General features: G+C 50.3%; 1 protein-coding gene across 1 annotated transcript in view; it reads right to left on the reverse strand.

The window, feature by feature from the left end:
• Positions 1 to 24,220, reverse strand: part of LOC135208484 (ankyrin repeat domain-containing protein 13C-like) — a gene marked incomplete in the record, with an annotated part of 63,173 nt that overhangs the window by 13,052 nt on the left and 25,901 nt on the right. Inside the window, 1 exon segment of the mRNA XM_064240715.1 lies at positions 4,154 to 4,271. Within this exon segment, the coding sequence (XP_064096785.1) occupies positions 4,154 to 4,271 (118 nt within the window).

Raw genomic sequence — 24,220 nt, forward strand, 5'->3', positions numbered from 1 at the left:
TCTGTTTGGTCCCAAGACCGAACCAGGCTCGTGGCCGGACCGTAAGAAGTGCATTCATCACGTTAACTCCTGTTCGCCTCATTCCTCCCGGCGTAGCCTAAGGAGGTTGAAGGGACAAGTGAGGGAGACCTGACGCTCCTACCCTGCCTTCTAGCGGAACCAGTAGGCTGGGAGGACTGCAGGCGGGTGGCGATCGAGCTGTAGGTCTGGACCAGCGGTCTCCTTGCGGAGAAGCGCTGGACAAAGGACGGAGCGTCAAGGGAGCTGCTACGAGCACTCCTACCCTGCCTACCAGTAGGCTGGGAGGACTGCAGGCGATCGCCAACCCACGGTGGTTATCGAGCTGCAGGTCTGGACCAGCGGTCTCCTTGCGGAGAAGCGCTGGACAAAGGATGGAGCGTCAGTCTCAAGCGTCAGGGGAGCTGCTACAAGTGCTCCTACCTTGCCTACCAGCAGAACCAGTAGGCTGGGAGGACTGCAGGCGATCTTCAACCACATTGGCGATTGAGCTGCAGGTCTGGACCAGTGGTCTCCTTACGGAGCGCTGGACCGAGGACGGTAGCATCGGTCTCGTGCATCAGGGGAGCTGCTACCAGTCGTGCGAGCCATCCGGTCCCAGTGGGAGCGATGGTCGGGTGACTGATAGTGTCCGCTAACGCGGTGCGAGCAATCAACGTCCTTTCGACGCACCCAGGCGAGGCTGAACCAGGTCCAGGCAAGGCTGAACCAGGTCCAGGCGAGGCTGAACCAGGTCCAGGCGAGGCTGAACCAGGTCCAGGCGAGGCTGAACCAGGTCCAGGCAAGGCTGGACCCGGTGGCCAGGGGAGACCTCTTCCCAGCCTCGCTACGTGAACGGTCTGGTGGGAATGTCACATCAACCCTGGGTACCGGGCGATCATGGGTCTGGCGAGTCACCTGAGCGACTCTTACCATCCTTCCGCTCCGTGTCTGGGTCCTGAAACGGTGAGCGTACTCAGCAGTCTGGACCTTGGCTGCACAGTCACCCATAGGTGACCGTACACTCAGCGACGCTCGCAAGCGAGCGGCCAAGATGGTTCCCAGTCTGGAGGTGGAACCTCTGGAACCGGGAGCAGAGGCCGGTACCCGTACGGTTCCCGTCTTCTTCTTCCCTGGGGAAGGAGAGACGGGCCCCGTTCCCGGAGGACCAGCGGAAGACCCACCTGTCTCACCGGAGCGAGACAGACCCTTGGAAGTCTCAGTGCGAGACTCCTTGGGGGGGGGGGGCTTGGAAGTTGAAGGGGAGGAGGCGGTAGAAGACGACGACGACACCTTCCTCTTCGCCAGTTTCCTCAGGACAACCGACAGATCCTCTATCCAGGACGGAGTTGGTTGGGGCAGTTGCGGTAGCAACATGGCCCAACTGCACCTGTATGGAGGGACCTGTGGGAGCAGCAGTAGAGAGATCACTTCCTCGAGGCGGGTTACGAAACTCTTACCTGGCAGGTGAAGCGTCTGCCACCACTGAGACTGGTCAGTCGCATTCGACACGACCATTGTCTGGGTGGGGCTGAGCGTGCACCTGACAGGAGACAGCCGATACCGTCCTCCGACTCTTCCAAGTCCTCATTAAGGCCGAAACCTCTGAAAAAAAGAATAATTAAAAGAGGGCTGAATGGGTTGCCTCCACCGGTCTCTGCATGCACAGACCTGCGGGAACGTCACGTCAACCCGGTACCGGACGATCCCCGGTGTGGCGAGAGTCACCTGAGTGACTCCTACCATCCTTCCGCTCCATGCCTGGGTCCTGACACAGTGAGTGCACTTCCGTCCAGAGGTGGAACCTCTGGAGCCAGGAGAGGAGGTACCAGCGGTGGCTGGTACCTCCCTGAGGAAGGAGAGACGGGCCCCGTTCCTGGAGGAACGGGAGGACCAGCGGAAGACCCATCTGTCTCACCGGAGCGAGACAGACCCTTAGAAGTCCCGTGATGAGACTTCTTTTGGGGGGGGGGGAAGACCACCTCTTCTACAGCAAAGCCTTAAAAGTCGAAGGGGTGGAGGCATAAAGATATGATGATCTCGAAGAGGAGGATGACGACACTTAACGAGCTCTCTTCCTATTCGATTCCTCCAAATTCTGCCAGACTTCTACCATCAGGAGTAGATAAACCTCACAGGGCAGCGCGACAGCTTCGTCCAGTGACATAACTCTCCAGGGTAGTAGTGGTAAATAAATATGATTATCAGCAGGGGATCAGTAAAACACACTCGAGGAATGGTATCGATACATGCTACGAGTCACAGGTACAATTACAAGGTTAGGGTAACCAATATGAAGAGCATCCAACCAAAACTGCTGTAAACACAATCACCACTGTTACTGTAAAATAAGAAAAAAATGATTAAAGTAATGAGGATACTCCTCACGCATCCCAGGACACCGCCCTCCGAAGTGAGAGGAGATCCCCCAACATCAACACCACACACCCATTCTTCTACCTTCTTCCGATAGTAAGTGAAAGGATGAAGGAAAAGAGAAATTACCATAAAAACAAAACAAGGACAAACCTTTGACGTTCCCCTCGGTAATTCCAAAGCGTAAGCGTAATTTTCGGATGAATACATGTCTCTTTACAGGATCAATATCACTCACGTTAAATACATGTCTCATCCTGACGTGAAATACATATCTCATCCTCATGCAAATCTGAACCAGTGTTAAAAGGCAAAAGAATGTAAATAATATGTTGGCATACCTTTGCCGCTGGCTCTTAACAAAAGTAGAGGGGCGGTTATAAAGGCTATCACAAAAGTTGGGTTTGTATATTAATTGAAAAACGAGGACAAACCTTTGTTTAGTATTAATATCAAACACCGTATATACATATTTATATAAAAAACAAAAATAAACCAAAAGGATAACACCAGGAAAGAAGATCAACGACCAGTCAGCCAGAGCTCTCAAACACACGTCTTCACCGGAAGATGGCTGAAAGCAAAGTGGAGTGTTTACATCCGGGCAGGCTAGCCTGCCCAACGGTAGTTACTGCCTAACCAACTTGTTCAAGATTCAACGGCCGTAATTCCAGCTACGCCGTAAGTAATTCCTTATGTAAAGGACCGAGGGTTTGCATATCGTATAGGAACAAACCTATGGTAGTCAGAGCTGGGCATATCCCAGGCGAAGGAGAAGTCTCCTTGTAACATGGACATGTATGAGCTTATGGATACAATCAATGTGCAGTTTGTTATAAGTGCACTGATCTTAGATAGCCAAGAGCCCACTGACACAGCACTCTCTGCAATTTCTCAGAAGTACCACAGCATCAGAGGGACCAGTCACTTCCCACTAGGTTGGGACTTACCATACCACCTACTGATGCACAGTGCAATTGACCTGTTCAATCTCAAAGCAGTCAAGTTTGAGGAGCACTGTTTCTGATGACCACTCCATAAACTCAGAAACTTCCTCATAAGAGAAAGCTAGTGAGATGCCCACCTTCCAATGGTTATGTGACTTGAGAAAGGAACGGCTTACTACTATTGGCTTCCTGAAGGACTTATTCACCAATGAGAGGTGATTCATTTAGAAAGTTCAAGTAGTTAGAGCAGCCAAATAGAAAGAAATCAAAGGGAATGAATAAAAAGTAAAAGGAGCAGCCAAATAGAAAGAAATCAAAGGGAATGAATAAAAAGTAAAAGTCAAAAAAGCAATCCTGCTATGGTCAAACTGACACTCCAAATAACATTTGGTGCCATTTATACTGCACCTAGCAAGGCTCAATAAGTGGTACCCCTAGAGGTCTACCATCGTAATGCATAATGTTTTTACAAGGCATTTAGAAATGATATAGCATTCCTGGCCATTTAACCAAATTCTCTGTTGGTAAACATCAACAGGAGGTAATATGTCTATCTAAATATTAAAAAATAAAATACCCTTAAAAAGCATGGTTCGCAAACAAAAAAAATTAAATATTTATTCATAGTGACTATGAAACACTGGAATAAATCATAAATAATTTATGGAAAACTCCAATAAAAATCCATTACATTTTTGTGTAATGGTTAAAGTAGCTAATTTAATTAAGTGATGCCTGATCTCAGATTTTCACTTATATATGGAAAGAAAAACTCCTTCTTTACTTCAACTACAAACACACAATTTTTGAAAAGACGCAGTAAAGTAACATACCTATTTGGATCTTCCTTATAACCTGCAGGAACTTCAAAATATGAGTCAGGGATGTCATCTTTGAATGCAAACTCCTGGAATGTAATTTTTGCTGACACAGTTGGTAGGATTGGAATATCTGTGAAAAAAAGAAAAATATTAAAAATCATGATAGTATACTTTATTCAATTGACTTTTGAAAGTGTAAAAAAAACATGCTTCATCACTTCCCCATTATATTTTCAGTTTTTCTTATCAGAAGTATTTATCTTATCCCTTTTTCACTTGGCTATCTTTTTTCTATATAGTATATACTTAATGTTCTTGATCTAAAATGATATTGTTAAGATACAATGAAGTTTTATACATACTTACCTGGCAGATATATACGATTAAGGGCCCACCCAGCCTCCCCTCAGGAGACAGGTGGAAGAGAAAATCTGGCTTAGAAAACGGGAATGGTTCTGGATACCGCCACCCAGCGGAGGGAATGGTAGATCACCTGACCTACCTGTAGCGTGTGCCGCGAGTTTTGAATTCTGTCGGGATGACGGAGTCTATAGCTAAGTATATATCTGCCAGGTAAGTATGTATAAAACTTCATTGTATCTTAACAATATCATTTTTATACATGCAACTTACCCCGCAGATATATACTTAGCTGATTGGCACCCTTGGTGGAGGGTAAGAGACAGCTAAATACACACAAAAATAAAAATTTAATAACGGGAAACAACAATTGCTGTAGGATATCAATCCTTGGTTCTTACCTGTCTGGGCAGAAGACTTCATGATTACTGTCATTTAGTCTGCATGCCTCAAGAGCTTCAGCGAGGTAAAGACCTATAACCAAATAGCCCTTCTGGATCATGTCAATGGGGGCTAGCCCGCTTACGCGACAGAGCCTGCATGGATCGTGCCAATGGGGGCTTACCCGCTTACATGGCAGAGCCTGACCTGTATCTTATCAATGGGGGCTAGCCCTCTTACATGACAGAGCTTTAGGTTTTACATAATGCACAACAAGGAGACCACAAGTTAATCCCTACCACCTGACCCTCCTAACCATGTTAAATCTAGGAATTGAAAGGGGTTATTCCTATACCCTCTTCCAATCAACCATAAAAACCAAACACCATAATGCTAAAATTACATTAACTAACCTAATTATGATTAACCTCAGCTCCTCCTCCCAGCACTAAATCCGCGGAAACGTATGCTCCCAGTGAAAAGCACTTCTCATAAGTAACTCTCACATCTCTTAGATAGTGCGAAGCGAACACCGAGTTACACTTCCAATACATGGACTCTATTAGGGCTTGAAGGGACCACGTTTTATGAAAGGCCATTGAGGTTGCTATGGCCCTCACTTCGTGTGCTTTCACTCTGAGGAGCCTAAAACGGTTCTTCTCCACATTTAAGATGCGCTTCCTTAATAATGTTCTTTAATGAAAAACGTAAGGGCGTTTTTTGTTTTTTGAAATAGGTCTTGTCGGATCCTTGACCGAACACCAAAGACTTTCTTGCGTACCTCCCAAAAGAGACTTTCTTTGTAAATAAAATTTTAGTGCTCTTACAGGGCATAAGGTCTTCTCCTGTTCTTCTCCCGTAAGAGAAGAAAAGCGCTTTCACTTCGAAGCTTCTAGGCCATGGTTTTGATGGGTTTTCGTTCTTGGCTAAGAAGAGAGGCTTAAAAGAGCAAATTGCAGCCTCCTTCTTAAAACCCACTCTGCCTTCTAACGCTTGAAGTTCACTTACCCTTTTTGCCGTAGCTAGGGCGAACAGGAACAGAGACTTCCTTGTCAAATCTCTAAAGGAAGACTTATTGGCAGGTACGAATTTTTTAGACATAAGATAATGAAGGACTATATCCAAATTCCAACTGGGATTCTTTGCGTTCTGACATTTTGAGGTCTCGAAAGACCTAATAAGATCATGTAGGTCCTTATTGTCCGACACATCCAGGCCTCTATGCCTGAAAACCGAGGCCAGCATACTTCTATACCCCTTGATTGTAGAGACAGCTAGGCCACACTTTCTTCTAAGGTAAAGAAGAAAATTTGCAATGTCAGTTATAGAGGTACTGGAAGAGGATACCTCATGCGCCTTGCACCATCTTCTAAACACCTCCCACTTGGACTGGTACACTCGTAACGTGGAAGGTCTCCTGGCTCTTGCGATTGCTTTTGAAGCTTCTCGAGAAAACCCTCTCGCTCTAACAAGTCCTTCGATAGTCTGAAGGCAGTCAGACTTAGAGCGGGGAGGTTTTTGTGATACCTGTCAAAGTGGGGTGTGTTTGAGAAGATCGCTCCTTAGTGGGAGCGATCTGGGAAGATCCACCATCCACTCCAGTAACTCTGTCACCCAATCTAGGGCTGGCCAAAAGGGGGCGATCAACGTAAGTTTCGCTTCTTCTGAAGAGGCGAACTTCCTTATTACTTCCCCTACTAGTTTGAAGGGGGGAAAAGCGTACCCGTCTAGTCCCTTCCAATCCATGAGGAGGTGGTCTATTGCTATTGCTCTTGGACCTGTGATCGGAGAGCAATAATTCTCCAACCTTTTGTTCCAGTTGGTTGCGAACAAGTCTATGTTCGGCCTTCCCCATAACCGCTCGCACACTTTAGGGTTTGAGGGTTCCATTCGGTGGGGAGGAACTTGGGTTTTTTGATGCCTTAGCAGATCCGCTCGAACATTTATCTCTCCCTGTATCCTGTATAAATCCTCCGTTCAGCAGAGAGATCTCCTTCTCTTAAGCCCAAAGCAACAACTCCGTCGCTGTCTCGTAAAGGGAGAATGAATGGGTTCCCCCTTGCTTTCTGATATACACTAGGGCTGTCGTGTTGTCGGAATTGACCTGAATGATCGATCCTGAGATCTGCTTTTGAAAGTGTAAGAGAGCTAAGTGAATGGCTTTCAACTACTTTTTGTTTATGTGCCAGGACACCTGTGCTCCTTCCCAGGTGCCTGACACTTCTTCCGAACCCAACGTTACTCCCCATCCTACATCCGACGCGTCTGCAAACAACGCTCGGAGAGGGCTCTTTATGTGTAAGGATACTCCTTGACCGAGCTTCTTCGGGTCTAGCCACCACTGAAGATCTTGCTTGATCTTGTCTGTGATTCTGAACGATTCTTCGAGGTCCTGGGAACTCTGATCCCAGTTCTCCTTCAGATAATACTGAAGGGGTCTTAGGTGCAGTCTCCCTAAGGAAACGAACTGCTCCAACGAGGATATGGTTCCCAGCAAACTCATCCATTCCCTTGCAAAGCAATGTTCTTTCCCTAGAAAAACTGACACCTTTGAAAGGCAGCGTTCTACTCTCTCTGTTGATGGAGATGCTAGAAAACCCCGAGAATCCATCTGAATCCCCAGATAAACTATGTTCTGCTGGGGATTCAGCTGGGACTTCTCGACGTTGACTAGGAGTCCCAGTGACTGTGTCATCTTTAGTGTTACCGAAAGGTCCTCCAGACACTGATCCTTCGACTTTGCTCGTATTAGCCAGTCGTCCAAATACATCGAGATCCTGATTCCTTTCAAATGTAGCCAATGCGCCACATTCCTTAGGACACCCGTGAAGACTTGAGGGGCCGTCGACAGTCCGAAGCAAAGCGTCAAAATTGGAAGACTCTTCCCTGTGACATGAATCTGAGGTATTTCCTTGATGCCGGATGGATTGGCACATGGAAATATGCATCTTGAAGGTCCAGGGATACCATCCAGTCCCCTGGACGAAGAGCAGAAAGCACAGAGGAAGAAGTCTCGATCGAGAACTTCTTCTTGATCACAAAGAAGTTCAGCGCACTTATGTCCAAAACCGGCCTCCACCCGCCCGAGGCTTTGGGTACCAGGAATAGACGGTTGTAGAAACCTGTGAGGTGGAGATCTTGAACTGGTTCTATTGCCCTCTTCTGCAGCATAAGTTCTACTGCTTGCAGGAGAGCTTGACTCTTGACAGGATCTTTGTATCTCGCCGTTAACTCCCTTGGAGTTCTTGTTAAGGGAGGATATTCCCTGAAGGGGATGAGGTATCCTCTCTCGAGGATAGAGAGGGTCCAGCTGTCCGCCCCTCTCTGCGCCCAGACTCTGGCAAAGTTCGAAAGTCTGGCGCCTACAGCTATCTGGAGGACTTCTTCATTTTGCCTTCCTGGCAAGTCTCCTGGAAGGTCTTCCTCTGGTGTCCGGTCTCCTACCTCTAAAAGGGGTTCTTGAGGAGGAAGAGGCTCCTCGAAAGGGCTGCTGAAGAGGTGCTTTCTCCTTCTTTTGAAAGGGAACAGCAGGCTTGAACCTCTTTGCTGATTGTGTCAGTAGATCCTGCATAGCCTTACCAGCTAAGGATTTTGCTATATCCCTCAACGTGTCCTGTGGGAAGAGGTGGTTAGATAGTGGAGAATATAGCAAAGCCGACCTCTGCAGAGGAGAGACTGACTTGGACAGAAAAGAACCATACACTGACCTCTTTTTCAATACTCTCGATCCAAAAAGGGCAGCCACTTCCACCGAACCGTCCATCACCGCTCTGTCTAAACAATACACTCGAGAGTTCCTCCATACTGACAAATTCGGGATCTTGGGCTCTCTTCGCAAGGGCTCCCAGAGCCCAGTCCATAAAATTAAACACTTCTAGTGTCCTGAAGAGGCCCTTTAGGAGATGATCTAGTTCACACATCCCCCACGTCGCTTTTGCTGAGATCCTTGAAGAAGGAATCGACTAAGGAAGCGTAATCTGCATCTGCGGATGAAGGCAGTCCTAAGCCATAGGCTCCTGGGTATCATACCATCTGCCAGGGTTTACCCGTCTGCTTTTGAAGGAGGGCATGGAAAAAAAGTCTTGCCCCTTCTTCCTTTTAGTTTTAAGTTTTAAAGCCCCTCTCCAAAGCCTTTGAATGCTTTTTTCATGCTAAGGGTAGGACGCATTTTCATGAATGAGGATGTTTTTGGAGACTTCGTGCTTGACAACAAAGACCCTGAAGAGGGCGGATCCGCTGGTTGAAGCTTATCCCTGAACTCCTTCAACAACAACAAAGACAATCTCTTATAGTCAGAGACTACTAAATCAACTGGTAATTCCTCATCCGAGACTTCTTCTAAGTCTCCGGCTGCAGGAGATCCCTTCGAAGGAGAGCGGTTCTTAAGAAGTAGAGGGACTTCTCTCAAAAGAAGAAGATCGTCGTCCATGCGACCTATTCTTGCTACTGCAAGGCGCAAGGGAGCTCGTAAAAAAAGGCAGGAGATCTCCTCTCAGTAACCTGTTTCTACCAGGTGAAGGGCTCCTACTCTCAGAAGAGCTCATAAAGTGAGAAGGGGTCTTACTCCGACCTAAGCTCCTACAAGGTTCCTGGCGCCTGCTTGACTCCTGACGCCTGCTTGACTCCTGGCGTCTGCTTGACTCCTGGCGTCTGCTTGACTCCTGGCGTCTGCTTGACTCCTGGCGTCTGCTTGACTCCTGGCGCCTGCTTGACTCCTGACGCCTGCATTACTCCTGAAGCCTGCTTGACTCCTGGCGCCTGCTTGACTCCTGGCGCCTGTCCTGACTCCTGGTAAGCTCTTGACGCCTCTCACTAGACTCCTGGCGTCTGGTAAGCTCTATACGCCTACTAGATTCTTGGCGCCTACTAGGCTCTGTCAACTCCTGGCGTTTGAAAACATCCTGTTTCTTAGGCTCTTGACGCCTGACCTGGTCTTTTCAGTAGAGGGAGGTCCGACTCCTGAACTCTCCGTAAAAACGTAGCTGAGCGTTTGCTCTGAGAGCGGCTACCGCTGGGAACTTTCCTTCTATACAGAGGTGAGGATCGCTTGAAGGGAGATCGAGAGAGTCTCTCAGGTGACGAACGCCTGCTAGAGTGAGAAACTTCCCTTCTACCAGGAGAAGAAAAATGACAATTTGTCGAAAATTGCATTTTTCCAATAACTATACAAACCTGAGGTCCTTAACAATAGGGAAGTAGCTAGCGGCAGCTGGAACGGTCGTAAGCTTCGAACAAGGGAGAACGGTAGTTAACTGCTTGTCCGATCGTCGCGCGGTGGTAAACAAATCACTTTTGCTTTTGGCCCATGCAAAATACGCAGAGTGAGGGGTGGCATGAGGATGGGACTATATGTAAAGGACCTCAGGTTTGTATAGTTAGGAAAAATGCAACTTTTCGACAAACTTGTCATTTGTTCCGATACGTAATACAAACCAATCGGTCCTTTAACAATAGGAAGACTCACTTCTTGGTGGGGAGGAAATCTGAGTCTTTTGATGAAACAGACTGGTGTTCGTCCATCCTGGAATGCCTCCCTGGTCGTAAGAGCGAGGAGGATCCAAGCCTCTGTCCGATTGATCGGGGTGTGCACCGCAGGATCAATGGTCAGACTCTGGGCCGAGTACTAAGAGAGAGGGCAAGCGTATCTCTTTCGTACCAGCATTGTAAGAACTTTTTCCTTTACATGAGCAAATATAAAGCAATGGGTTTGTCTCAGTAGGCATCCACTTTCTCCCCCTTCCCCCTTGTTGGAGAAAGTGGTGGATATACACTCCTATCTCTAGTTAAAGAGATAGGATGGAGCTCGGTTGAGTAGCTTACCTGCATCTGACTCCCTTCCAGCGTGGTACGACCGTATCCTCTGCCCACAGGTAGAGGTAGAGAAAGATGGTGAAGAGAAGCCAGTCACTCTCATTCGCACATTCATTCTCCCAGTCATACCAGAATCGATGCTGTTTCTGCTGCCTGCGGGTGCGGGTAAGCTTACACAACGTGTTGAGCAGCCACCACCACAGGTCCCACAAGGAAAAAGTATCCAAGGACTTGTGTGCAATATCCCGAAGGTAGAAGGACGTGAAGGTGGTCTGGTTGGCCCAGACACCTGCCTTCAGGACCTGCGCCACGGAGAAGTTCTTACGGAACGCTAAGGAGGGTCGCCGATACCTCTGACTTCGTGGGCTCTCGGTCGGAGCGTTACGGATGTCGTCGCTACCATCAGCCTCGTACGCTCTCCTGATCACCTCACGCAGCCAGAAAGAAGCGTGTTCTTGGAAACTTCTTTCTTGGTAACCCCAGTGCTAACGAAGAGGCGTCAACACTCAGGCCTGAGGTGTCGAGTTCTCTTCAGATAGCGCCGTTAGCGCCCTCACAGGACAAAGCAGCATCTCATCCGCATCGTTATCGGTGAAGTCCAGAAGGAGAGGGGTCGTGAAAGACTCGAACCTGTCGTCAGGGATCGACGGATTCTGAGTCTTGGCTACGAAGTTCGGGACGAAATCGGAGCGTCACAGATCCCCAGCCTCTGGTGTGTTTAACATCATAAGAAAGACATGTAGTTCCCCTACTCTCTTCGCGATGCCAGGGCCAGCAAGAAGAGGGTCTTGAGGGTCAGATCCTGTCTGACGACTCTCGGAGTGGCTCGAAGGGTCTTCGATGTCAAACTCCTAAGGACGAGAGTCACATCCCATGCAGGGGGCCTGAGTTCCTGGGTGGGCAAGACCTTTCGAAGCTCCTCATTAGCAAGGAAATCTCGAACGAGTTCGAGATGTCAAGTCCCCTCAGTTTTAGGACGAGCGCCAGTGCTGCTCTATATCCTTTAACTGTGGGTACTGAGAGGAGCTTCTCTCGGCGAAGAAACACGAGGAAATCCGCTACCTGCTGAAGAGTGGCTCTGAGAGGAGACAGACCCTGTCTACGACACCAACCACAGAAGACGGCCCACTTCCCCTGGTACACAGCTGCAGAGGACTGTCGGACGTGTCCAGCCATCTCTGTTGCTGCGCTACGAGAAAAGCCTCTCGTTCGCAAGAGATGGTGGATAACAGCCAGCCGTGAAGTTGAAGGGACTGGACTGCTTGGTGGTACCGTTCTACGATGTGGCTGGGCTTAAGGAAGGTTGTGCCAATTGGGTAGCTCTCTCGGTGCGTCCGCAAAGAAGAGCCAAGCAGGTCCGGATACCAAACGGCTTGAGGCCGTTTGGGAGCCACCAGGATCATTCTGAGATTGGGAGTGACCAGCGCTCGACTGATCACTTTCCGAATCAGACAGAAGGGAGGAAAAGGCGTAGGCGAAGAGGTTGTCCCAGGGGTGTTGGAGAGCGTCCTCTGCAGCTGCCCATGGGTCCGGCACGGCTGAAAAGAAAACCTGAAGTTTTCTGTTGTGCCGGGTGGCGAACAGGTCTACGACCGGTCGCCCCCACAGGTTGAAGAGCCTTTCCGCCACGTCTTGGTGAGAGACCATTCGGTCCCTATCACCTGATCCCGACGGCTGAGCTTGTCTGCTACTACATTCCTCTGCCTGGAATGTAGCGTGCTGACAGCTCTATCGAGTTGAGCCGTGGCCCACTCGTGCACCTGCACCGTCAACTGATGGAGCGGAAGAGACACTAGCCCCCCTGCTTGTTGACATATGCCACTACTGTGGTGTTGTCGCACATCAACACCAATGAGTTGTCCCACCAAGCGGTCCTGAAACTCTCGGAGAGCGTGAACGCCGCCTTGAGTTCAGGACATTGATGTGAAGGTGCTTTTCGTGATGGTCCCAACACAAAAACCTGCAGTCAGCAACTCCTCCAGGTGTGCGCCCCATCCCTCGGTCGATGCGTCTGAGAAAACAGAAGCATCTCCGGGGGGGGGGGGGAGAGGCGTATGGGGCAACTCCTCTTAAGAGGTCTTGTCGTCGAGCCACCAGGCTAGGGTCCTGCCTCACCTTGTCCGTGATAGCCATGGGAAAGTAAGGTATTTCCGTGGCCTGAGACCAACTCTCCCTTAGCCCCTCCACCTGGAGAGACCGCAGGTGAAGACGCCCCGTGAGGGACTAACTTCTCGAGTGACGACAGATGGCCAATCACGACTTGCCATTGCTGTGCTGCCTGTTCCTGCGAGACAGGAACCGGCCGGCTGCCTCCCTGAATTTGCTGATACGCAAGTCTGGCGGGAAAGACCTGCCCTGCTACCGTGTCTATCAGCATACCCAGGTACTTCATCTTCTGCTTGGGTTCGAGATCGGACTTCTCGTAGTTTATCACGATCCCCCAGATCGCGACAAAACTTGAGGAGTCGATCTCTGTCCTGTATAGCAACTGCGAGCGGGAGCTCGCCAGGACTAGCCAATCGTCGAGATACCTCAGAAGACGTATCCCGTGCGAATGGGCCCAAGCTGACACCAGAGTGAACACTCGCGTGAACACCTGTGGGGCGGTTGAGAGACCGAAACAAAGTGCCCTGAATTGGTACACCGTCCCGTCGAAGATGAAGCGGAGGTACTTTCTGGAGGACTGAATGGACTGGGTCTTTGAAAATTACGCGTCCCTTCAAAGTCCAATGAAAAGCATGAAATCGTTTCCCCTGATCGAGTCGAGCACCAGAGGCGTTTTGCGACTCCATCGTGAACCGCGTCGTGCGAACGAGCGGTTCAGGGGTGGGAGAGGGAGGTCTATCACCGGTACGCCAGCCCCGATGCCTTCTCCACTAGGAAGAGGCGGCTGTAAAAGCCCGGTGGACTGGTCCTCCACGATTTCTCAGCTCGTTTCGCCAGCATGGTCTTGATCTCCTGTCGAAGAGCGTTGTCCTTTGCTGATCCCCGGACATAGGTCTGTAGATCGGACCGGTTTGGAGATGAGGGGGGGGTGGGGGGGCCGAGACTCGAAGGGTAGTAGATACCCCTCCCGAAGGACGTTCTACTATCCAGTTCTCGGCGCCGTAGCGCTGCCAAGTCGCCCAATGGCTCGCCAGGCACCCCCCCACTTCCGGCAGCAGCAGGTGAGGGGGACCGCCGTCCCTAGCGTTTCCCTCCTCGTTTCGACTTCTTTCCACCACCTCCTCGGGGAAAGGAGGGCAGGTGGTTACGGCCTCCTCTAGCAGAAGTTGAAACAGCAGGAGTCTTCACACGGGGCTTGGACGGTGCAAACCGTCTTCGCCGCCGTGGAAGTCGCTAGCCAAGCTCTTTGGTTTGGCCGCATCGCTCGAGATTGCCCAGTAACCTTCGAGAGCTGCCTGGTGAACTAATGCGGTCCACTGTTCGTCAGTGCGCCGCCTTTCCACCGCAGCGTCCACATCTCTCCAGGAAAGAGAGCTGGGGAACTCCTAAGAGGTCCATTTCGAAGCCCGAGTTGCGCCTCACGCCCGGGGCCCCCCGGTCCCCCTTGGTCACTCGGGTAAGGACTGCGTCCCTACGTCGAAGAACCAAGTTGGCCCACAGGTTAGCAGTCTGATGGGCGAGGTAAGAGATCGCTCTTCCTCCAGACTGGCACAGTCTCCTAAAAGAAGCGTCGTCTTCGAGAGCAGAACTCCCTGGAGCCGGGCCGCTACTTTGGATATTGTGAGGGACCACAAATCCAACCAGGAAACTGCCTGGAATGCTGCCATAGCGGTCAGATTCCCAGGGCAAGTGCCTCCTGCTGACGAGAACCATAGGTTCTCCGACAGGAGCTGCTGCAGGGACACACCTGGAGTCAGCCTCGCTAACTCCGGGTTAACCTGTTTCGGCAGTATCGGGTCTTCCGAAGGCACGTAGAATCGCCTCTGCCGCTGTAGAGGAGGAGGAAGCAGCTTAGAAAGACCGTCCGGACTTTTAGCGAGTCCTCCCGTCCTGAGACGAGATTCTCCACCTGATCCAGGACTGAGTCTGCAAGCTCTGATCGCGGTAACCCCACCATCATTTGGGGCTCCCTCTTGGGACCCAAAATGATTCGAGCCGGGACATGGGCTCTGCCGGTGGTAGCGGCGATCCTTCCGCAAGGTCATTATGCAGACGCATCAGCTTAACTGACCTCTGTCCAAAGTTCCTCTGTATTCTCGGGCCCGGAGTTACTGCGTCTTGTGGAGTAGGACCGTCCAGTCCCTCCAGCAAGAGCAATGTCCCGCGATACTCCTCCTTCAGAAGGAGGAACAGCGACAGACCCCTGACGGTCGCCTCCAACTACTTGCGCGTATGTTCTGGTCGGTCCTAAAACCGTGCCTGAGCCATGGCGGCGTCATAGCCGGGTCACGAGCGGCGCACCTCTCGATGATCGCTCTCTACCCGCTATATCGCGTAGCCCGAAGAGGTTGAAGGTATGAGAGGCAGACCTGACGCTCCCCCCTCTGCTCGCTGGCAGGACCAGCGTGCGTGGAGGGCTGCTGCTGATCGTCAACCCGCCGGTGACGGTCGAGCAGCAGGCCTAGCCTTGCCGCTCGCCTGGGCGATAGGCTCGGCTGAGAACGTCGAGACCGATCTCTAGCGTCAGGCGAGGCTGCCGCTGGTCACCGTCTCCGCCCGGTCCCATCGGGAGCGGCGGACGGCGGTGGACCTGCTAGGCTCTCTGTCGCGTCGAGACCGGCCAGCGTCCTCTCGGGCGCGTCGAGCCGCTGGTACCAGCCGTGGCTGGTACCGGCGGCACCGCGGGGACTCCTTCCTCGCCTCAACCCGTGGCTGGTCAGCGACCGTCACGTCAGCCCGAGCAGCCAGTTGATCGCTGCGAGAGCGTCCACTGGCCTGGCGAGAGTCGTGTGCACGACTCTCGCCAGTCTTCGCTCCGCGCCGCTGTCTTGACGGCGAGCGAGCTCGGGCGTCAAAACTTTGGCTGGACGGTTCTCCCTTGGAAGGGAGAGCTCCACTCGGTGCTTCTCGCGAACGAAGAAGCAGGCCGAGACGGAACCTGGTTTTAGCGGCAGAACCGCTAGCACCAGGTGAGGACGCACCAGCCGAGGCTGGTGCACTCTGGTCCCCGTCGACTACTTCTTTGCAGAAGAAGCGACGGGCCCACCCCGTTCCCGAAGGAACAGGAGGACCAGCAGAAGAGCTCCCCGACTCGCCTGAGCGAGCCGGGCCCTTAGAAGATCCCGAAGGAGTCTTCTTAGGGGGGGAGGAGGCAGCCTTCTTCTTCTTCGGCTGTTTAGCCTTAGAAGTCGAAGGGGAAGGAGAGGCAGCAGACGACAAAGAAGACGACGACGACACCTTCTTCCTCTTCTTCTTCGCCAGGCTCCGCAGGACAGACGTCAGGTCTTCCATCCAGGAGGGAGCCGGGGCAGTTGCCGAAGCAACAGGGCCCGACTGCACCTGTCGGAAAAGACCTGAGACTGTGACAGCACCACCAACAGCAGGAACAACAGGAACAGGTCCGGGAACAGCAGGAACGGCAGGAACATCTGAAAGGGAATGAGCAGCAGGAACCTGATCTGAAAGGGAATGAGCAGCAGGCCTGAGAAACAGCACAGAACAGGTACGGCAGGCACGGCAGGTACCACAGGAGGAGCCAGGCGTCCTGTCGGCAGCTACCGTCATCCTCGGCACTGGCGGCAGGTCCAGGGGGGTAGGGGGGGACTCTGGGGCAGCGGAAGTCCGTCGGTCGGCAATACAAAGAAACCCAGGTGGCGGTGGCACCCGTCTCTTTGGCACGGCAGGAATTGGTTTTTGAATTGCAGCCGTGGGTGTTACCGACATCACATGTGGTGTGTACACCAAGTGCGGTGGCATCTCATATGCTGGTGTAGAAATTGTAGTGGTAGTAGTGGTTACCGTACCATGAGTGACCACTGCCGACCCCGCCAACCGCTGAATCAACCCCTGTATGCTAGGCACTGCCTGCAGTCCCAGCGCACTCCCACACCTGTCCCAGGTGGCGGGTCCTTCGCTGATGGCCACACCTGCGGAAGCAACAGTCGGGTTAGTTAGAGGGGTTTCCTCGCGCTTGGGGGGTGGGGGGAGAAGAACCCACCCAGAGCGGACGGAAGACCCCGAGTACAACTGGACGTCCGGAGTAGCGTGCGCCCTCCTCCACACGACACGGATCGAGAGAGGAGAAGGACTCCGCTACCCCGCAGGGGAAGGCGCGAAACGTTGGGGGCTGGCCGGGGGGCAGGAAAGAGGACGAAGTATCCGTTACCAAAGGAGTCACTGGACTTTCCGATGACTTCTTGGGCGGCCTAAGTCTCTTCCTGCCCTCGTACAGAACCCACTGCGCCTCGGACCAATGCATACAAGTTACACATGGCTCGTTGCGGGAGCACTCTCGCCCCCGACAACGAGTACAAACCTCGTGTGGATCAACATCCACAAATGATCTGAATCCGCCACATCTACGCCCCTCCAGCCCGGGACACACTCTACGGGCGACTGGGGGGCGCGGCGAAATCTCCATTTCTTCATCACTCATCATTAATGAACAAAAGAAATGCAAAGTACTTACAATTACTCTCAATCACACTAGGAAAAGAGGGCATATACTCAAAACTCAAAGCAAACGACAGAGCGATGACGAGCAGTCCTATCCACACACGGCCGAAAGCAAAGTGATTTGTTTACCTCCCAGTCGCGCGGCGCGCGACGAATCGGACAAGCAGTTAACTACCGTTCTCCCCTTGTTCGAAGCTTACGACCGTTCCAGCTGCCGCTAGCTACTTCCTATTGTTAAAGGACCGATGGTTTGTATTACGTATCGGAACAATGGAATTTTTATTCTAAAATTAATATTAATAATACTTACCTGTATAATTTATCTAGCCCTAAATCCCCAAAAACTGCACCAAAATTTACCACATTGGCAACCCTGTTACCTCCTATTGTCCGCCAGATACAAAAACCTTCCCTCAAATCAGTTGTGATAGGCAGATCGTGGGGTAGGATGGGTGGGACTAGATAAATTATACAGGTAAGTATTATTAATATTAATTTTAGAATAAAAATTCCATATTAATAAACATTACCTTAATATAATTTATCTAGCCCGATTAACCACATTGAAAAGGAGGAGGGAATCTGAATACAATTTCCCCTTCGGACAGAATAGGAGAAAACAAACAAAGAAATATATATCATAGGCAGTCAAAACTCAACCCAGGTTCTAAGATAACTAACAACTCAAAGTCTCCTACCATTTTAATGCCACCAAACTGCGGTAGAACAGGGTGGGACAAGGGGTTAAGTGCATCGTCAGTCCGTCTGTACTAAAGTCAGGTGACCGACCAGGTGACCAATCAGACGAATTGCGGACAGCAAGGCTGCACCCTTAAGACTATCAAGCACTATTCTTTCCCTAAAGGATGAGTGTCTGGATTGTCTGGGCGATTCAAAGCTAAGCAAACCTTGGGGGTGTATCAACGCAACCCGACGTCGCCAGCAACGAATCGGCTCATGAGCAACTCCTAACTCGAGCTTTCTGGTGCCAAGAGAAAGGAGCGCGGAGCAAAAAGGCGATTCAGGGGTCCCGAAAAAAGGGGACGGAAAGGAATGCCAATGACAGGTTTCCTCAAACCCTGGGTCCCCCTCATGTTACACGATCATCGGGGGTGTATCAACGCAACCGACTTCGTCAACAAGAAACTCAGGGCTACTAAATTGTCGCCTGATCTCACCACGAGTGTCTGACTCCGAGAAAACAGGTGAGACAAAAAGTAGATGGTGAGCGAGTCACCAGATGACAGCAGACGATCCATCGACTAATTCCCTGTCCAGGACAGTGGAAGAAGCAGGACAAGCGAACCAGTGGCTAGTCCTAGGTCATCATTGACTCTGGGAGAAGCGTAGTCGCCAGTGCCGACAACCCAGTGGCTGGCGGGAACCCATTTCACACTGACAATGGAAGCAAGCACATGAGTTGCCAAGCAGTCAGTCCTTGTCATCAACAACACCTAAATACCAAAACTTTTTGCCCTAATTCCCATTTTATAACACGTCAAAAACTGCCATGGGTTATAATACAAAAAACAAAAACAAAATATATACTACAACAAAACAAAAATTAATGAATAATATACAGGTAAGCAAACCCCAAACGTTTAAAAAAAAAAACAGGGAAAGACTACCTAATTCTCCTGTCGACAACCTGTCCTGCCATCACCAACAGGCCCAAAGAACGAAGGTCGCCTAGAACTAGAGAAATATCCCTCAAGTAAAAAGAGGCAAAAACAGAATTAGAACGCCAAATCGCCGCCTCAAGCACCTTGGCGACTGAGACGTTCTTTTCATTAAAAAGTACTGATTGTAGCAAAACAAAATGCTCTAATACTGTGTGCTCTCGGCGGTTACTTGGTCTTCCCCAGGCACAGCCGAACCACCAGTTTTAACGATCAGATCTCTTGAGAAAAAAAAAAAAAAAGGATATTAGAACCCCACCACTTTGAAATTCAATAGGTCTCTTGGAAACATTTCGGGGTGAAACAAAACAGATGACGGGGACGGAACCCTGAATGTCCTTCGTGCGGCGTAAATAGCATGAAATGAAAGCGCCACTAACAGGGCAAAGAACTAATTCCTCATTTTAAACATTACCAACCAACAAAGTCGACCAGCGACTTCAGTACGAAAGACCTGGGATGGGATTATCAGACGATTCAGTCTTTGCGACAAATTCAGGAAGGTTTTATGACAAAAATCATGTCTTGTCCAGATCTGGCAACCAGAAAAGGGAGTGCTTGCAGTTCACCCACCCTCTTGGCTGTAGCCAGTGAGACAAGGAAGAGTGTCTTAGAAGAGAGGTCCCTAAATTTGGCAGAATTCAGAGGCTCAAACGGAGGGAACCTTAAGGCTTGAAGGACTTTGTTAACGTCCCATGTCGGAGGCGAACACTGCGGCCTGGGTCGAGATAGGGAAAAAGATCGAAGTAAATCTCTAATGACATAAGATGAAAGAGATCTCAGGGAGCCTTGCCTTAAAAACATAGGAAAGCATAGACCTATAACCCTTAATGCATGAAGGTGACAGGGCCTGTCATGATGTAAATGAACTAAAAACTCCGCTACTTTCGGTAAGGAAGGTCTAGAAATTGAATGTCCTTGAGACTTACACCAACGTCTGTAAAACCGACCATTTAGCCTGATAATTTACTCTGGTTGATTGCCGTCTGGCAAGAGCCAACTGTCGCGCCACTCTGGAGGAGAACCCTTCGTGCTTAGAGAACCTCCTGACAGTCTCCAGGCATGAAGATGAAGCATTGTGGAGCCTCTGATGGAACCGATGAAATGGGGTTGTTTGAGAATATCTGACTCTCTGGCAGGCGAATGGGGGGTTCCACCAGTGCTTCCAGAAGGTCGGGAAACCACTCCCTTCTGTGGCCAGAAGGGGGCGATCAAGGTGAGATCCAGAAGCTTGGTTGCCCTCACTTTGTGAGGACTGACCTCACCAGAGAGGAATACGGAGGAAAAGCATAGGCTTGGAAGTCCCTCCCAGTTCCTGCAATAAAAGAGAGTCTGTCCCGGCACTCTGAGGAGTCTGGTAAGGGGCGAAGAATATCTGGCACCGAAAATTCAGTGGGGTGGCAAACAGATCGACTGTGACAGGCCATTTCTTCTGAGGCTGTCGAAGACTTCCTGGCAAAGTGTCCACTCCGACCCTTGAACTTCGTTCGGTCTCGACAAGGCGTCTGCTAAGACGTTGTGATGGCCCAGAATAAACTGAGGGACCAACGTAATCCCTCTGTCTTCTGCCCCAACACAGGATTGATCGGGCCTTCTTGAGTGAGAAGATCCGACTGTGTGCCGCCTTGGTTTCTCAAGTACGAGACTGCTGTGGTGTTGTCGACAAAGATCGCGACAACCGACTCAACATTGTTCCCTAAATGAAAGAAGGCTAGTACACTGCCCTCAGTTCCCTCCAATTTATTGACATGATCCTCTCCTCCTCTAACCAAAGGCCCGAAGCGGCTTCGGAGCCCAGGTGTGCGCCCCAACCTTGATCCGAGGCGTCTGACCAAAACATTAGGTCCGGAGGAACCGAAAGAAGAGATGTCCCTGACTTGAGGCGGTGAACTTGCATCCACCAACGGAGATCCTTCCGACATTGTGGAGAAGAGGCGACTATCGTGTCCTCGGACACGAAATCCATGACTGGCGAAGTGTGTTCGACTGAAGGGACCTCATTCTGAGATGACCTCCGGGAACCAGTTGGATGAGGGATGACAAATGGCCCAGGAGAGACCTCCAAAGAGAAACTGGCTGCGTTACGGAGGACAAAAATTCTTTGATCAGACTCAGAAGCTTGTCTATCCGTTTCTGAGCGGGAGAAGCCCTCAAAATCTGGGAATTCAAAACAATCCCCAGATAAGTCATGATCTGGCAATGGGATTAGATTGGACTTGTCGAAGTTGACACGAATGCCCAACTCGACACAAAGAGACAGAACTATCTCCCTCGACCGGAGACATTTCTCTAGAGATTCGGCTGGACTAGCCAATCGTCCAGATACCGAAGCATCCTTACATTTAACTGATGCAGAATAGCTGAAACAGGAGCCCGATCAACCCTACGAAAAAGACCTGTGGAGCAGTGGTGAGGCCGAAACAAAGGGTCTTGAACTGGAAAACTCCCGAGTCCGTGAAAAACCGAAGGTAAGGTCTGCTTCTTGGATGGATGGGGATTTGCAGATAAGCATCCTGCAGATCGATGGAAATCATCCAGTCCCCCCTCCTGACGGATGAAAGAACAGTCTGGACCGTCTCCATCCTGAACTTGGACTTTAGAATGAACTTGTTCAAAACCGAAAGATCTATGATGGGGCGCCAGGCACCCGAGGCCTTTAGAACTACAAACATCCGAGAGTAAAACCCGGGAGAAGGAGGAGCTCGCTCTATGGCATCCTTCTCCAAGAGGGTCGAAAGCTCCTTCTCCAAGGCTTGACCCCTGATTGAGTGAGGGGAATAACTGCTGAACTCGAGAGGACGATTGGAAAGTGGAGGTCTGGAAACAAAAGGGATCTCGTAACCTTCCTTCAGGACCTCCACCACCCAAGCATCCACCGCTCCTGCCTGCCAAGCTGACCAATGGCGGGAGAGACAGCTCCTACTGCGGTCTCCAGGCGAGGTGATTGACTCCTACTTCCGAAAATTCTTACGCAGAGACAAGGAAGAAGAAGAAGAAGAAGGTCCTCCTGGAGGTTGAGCTCTTTCTCTGCCCTTGGAGCCACGCCAAGAACCTCTCCCGCGTTTCAAAGGGTGAGCACAAGAGGATGAAGTAGAAGGCAACCTAGCAACCTGAGATGTACTCTGGAAAAAAGAGCCAGAAGGAGGTTGTTGGGCTGGAGCAGAAGGTACAGATCTGGTCCTAAAATGACAATTTGTCCAAAATTGCATTTTTCCTAACTATACAAACCTGAGGTCCTTTTACAATAGGAAGGTACTAGCGGCAGCTGGATAGGTCGTAAGCTTTCGAACAAGGGGTTCGGTAGTTAACTGCTTGTCCGACAGGCGCGCGCGCGCGCGACTGGGAGGTGGGGGAAACAAATCACTTTTGCTTTTGGCCCAAGCAAAAACTGCAGAGTGAGGGGTGGTTTTATGAGGTGGGACTATGTGTAAAAGGACCTCAGGATTGTATAGTTAGGAAAAATGCAATTTTGGACAAATTGTCATTTGTTCCGACACGGCATACAAACCTTCGGTCCTTTTACAATAGGAAGACTCACTTCTTGGTGGGAAGAATCTGAGTCTTTTGTGAACAGACTGGTGTTCGCCCAACCTTGGAATGCCTCCCTGGTCGTAAGAGCGAGGGAGGGATCCAAGCCTCTGTCCGATTGCCGAAAGCAAAAGTGGTTTGTTTACCTCCCAGTCGCGCGCGCGCGCCTGTCGGACAAGCAGTTAACTACCGAACCCCTTGTTTGAAAGCTTACGACCTATCCAGCTGCCGCTAGTACCTTCCTATTGTAAAAGGACCGAAGGTTTGTATGCCGTGTCGGAACAACTTACGCTTACTCCTTGAAGGAACGGGAGGAAGACCAGAGGAAAAAGCTCTTGATAAGGCCCAGTGAGCTTGGGAAGAGGCATCACCTTGATGTTCCTTCAAAACCTCAGAAAGCACAGAAATATCGAAAAGGAAATCGCCAAAAGGAGAAGAGGACAACAGACGGGTTCTCTGAATCTCCGATACAGAGGAGGGTAACTGCGACAAATACAGGTTACGCCTTAGAGAAACAAGAAAGGCCTGCATTGAAGCAGCAAGCTCGTTCTGATGTACAGAAGCGATTGAAATGGATGAGCAGAATTTCTCAAAAAGAGGAGCATCAGGAGGAACAAACCCGGAGTCCTTGATATACATTAAAAGCCCTCCAAGGACCCACATATTGAAGGATTGAGCTTCTTGTAAGGAGCTCATAACAGACTCCATAGCAATAAAATCTTCAATTGAGACAGAGACCGAAGCCTTAGAAGGCAAGGGTTGACTTGAAAGTCGGACAAAATCAGGATTTGGCTTGGGGGGTCGAGAGAATGAAGAATCATCCGCCACCTGGTAAACTCCTCTCCGGTGTCGTAGAAGAGAATAGAGCTTCCTCTTCCCTTCCCCGATCACCTTCGAAAGTTTAGCGGCAACGTCCGCCCTCACTCTCGCGAACCTCTGGGCAAAGGGAAAACGTAAAAATTCCCGTGACCGGGAAGGACCGTCAAGAAAAAATCCCTTCTGTAATACAACGAGGCGGAGGCTGCTTCTGCTCTTTAGGCCTCGCCTGAGGAAGAAAACTCAAAATTAAATCAAAGTTTCTTGAATTCTACATCATGACATCCATTCGAGGAAACATCAATATCACACGAATCCGCGTCATCATCATCGACAGATCCTAACTTAGAAACTTCCCCTGAAGTAAAATCCTGACGACTAGCTATCCTTAGGCCTGACACTGATATCCCCTCCCCCCTTCCTAAATAAGCGCCCTTTGGCACTGTTACGGGACTAACAGGGGACACGTTGGGTAAAGATTCGTTAGGCACCTGCCCGGACCAGATCCCCCCTAGGCCTTCGCCACGACGGGGTTCACAAGCCGGGGTATCTGTCGCACCGTTACCCATGGTGCTGTCGACAGGTACCTGACGAGGAGCTAAAAATGAATCTAAAAGTGTTAGACATTCTAGTAAAGGCTTCATGAAAATTCTCTGACAGATTGTTAAACTTAGCTGAAATATCTCTATCTAGACTAAGCTGTAATTTCTTAAAATTCTGTTTCCAGGTAGTTTCCATTGCCAAAATCTTTGAATCTACGTCAGAAATAACTTCACTAATTACCGGTTGTACAGGGGGCAAAGCATCAATTAATTCGGAATTGGAGTCGTACGATACCGAAACCGAAGAGCCAGAACCATGAGCGCCCAAGTCAAAGAATTCGTTAGATACAGTTCTAGCAATCGATTTCTTTTTCTCCTTAACCGATCTTTTACGCTGCAAG

This window comes from Macrobrachium nipponense, chromosome 35 (assembly GCF_015104395.2).
Source record: "Macrobrachium nipponense isolate FS-2020 chromosome 35, ASM1510439v2, whole genome shotgun sequence".
Lineage (NCBI taxonomy): Eukaryota > Metazoa > Arthropoda > Malacostraca > Decapoda > Palaemonidae > Macrobrachium > Macrobrachium nipponense.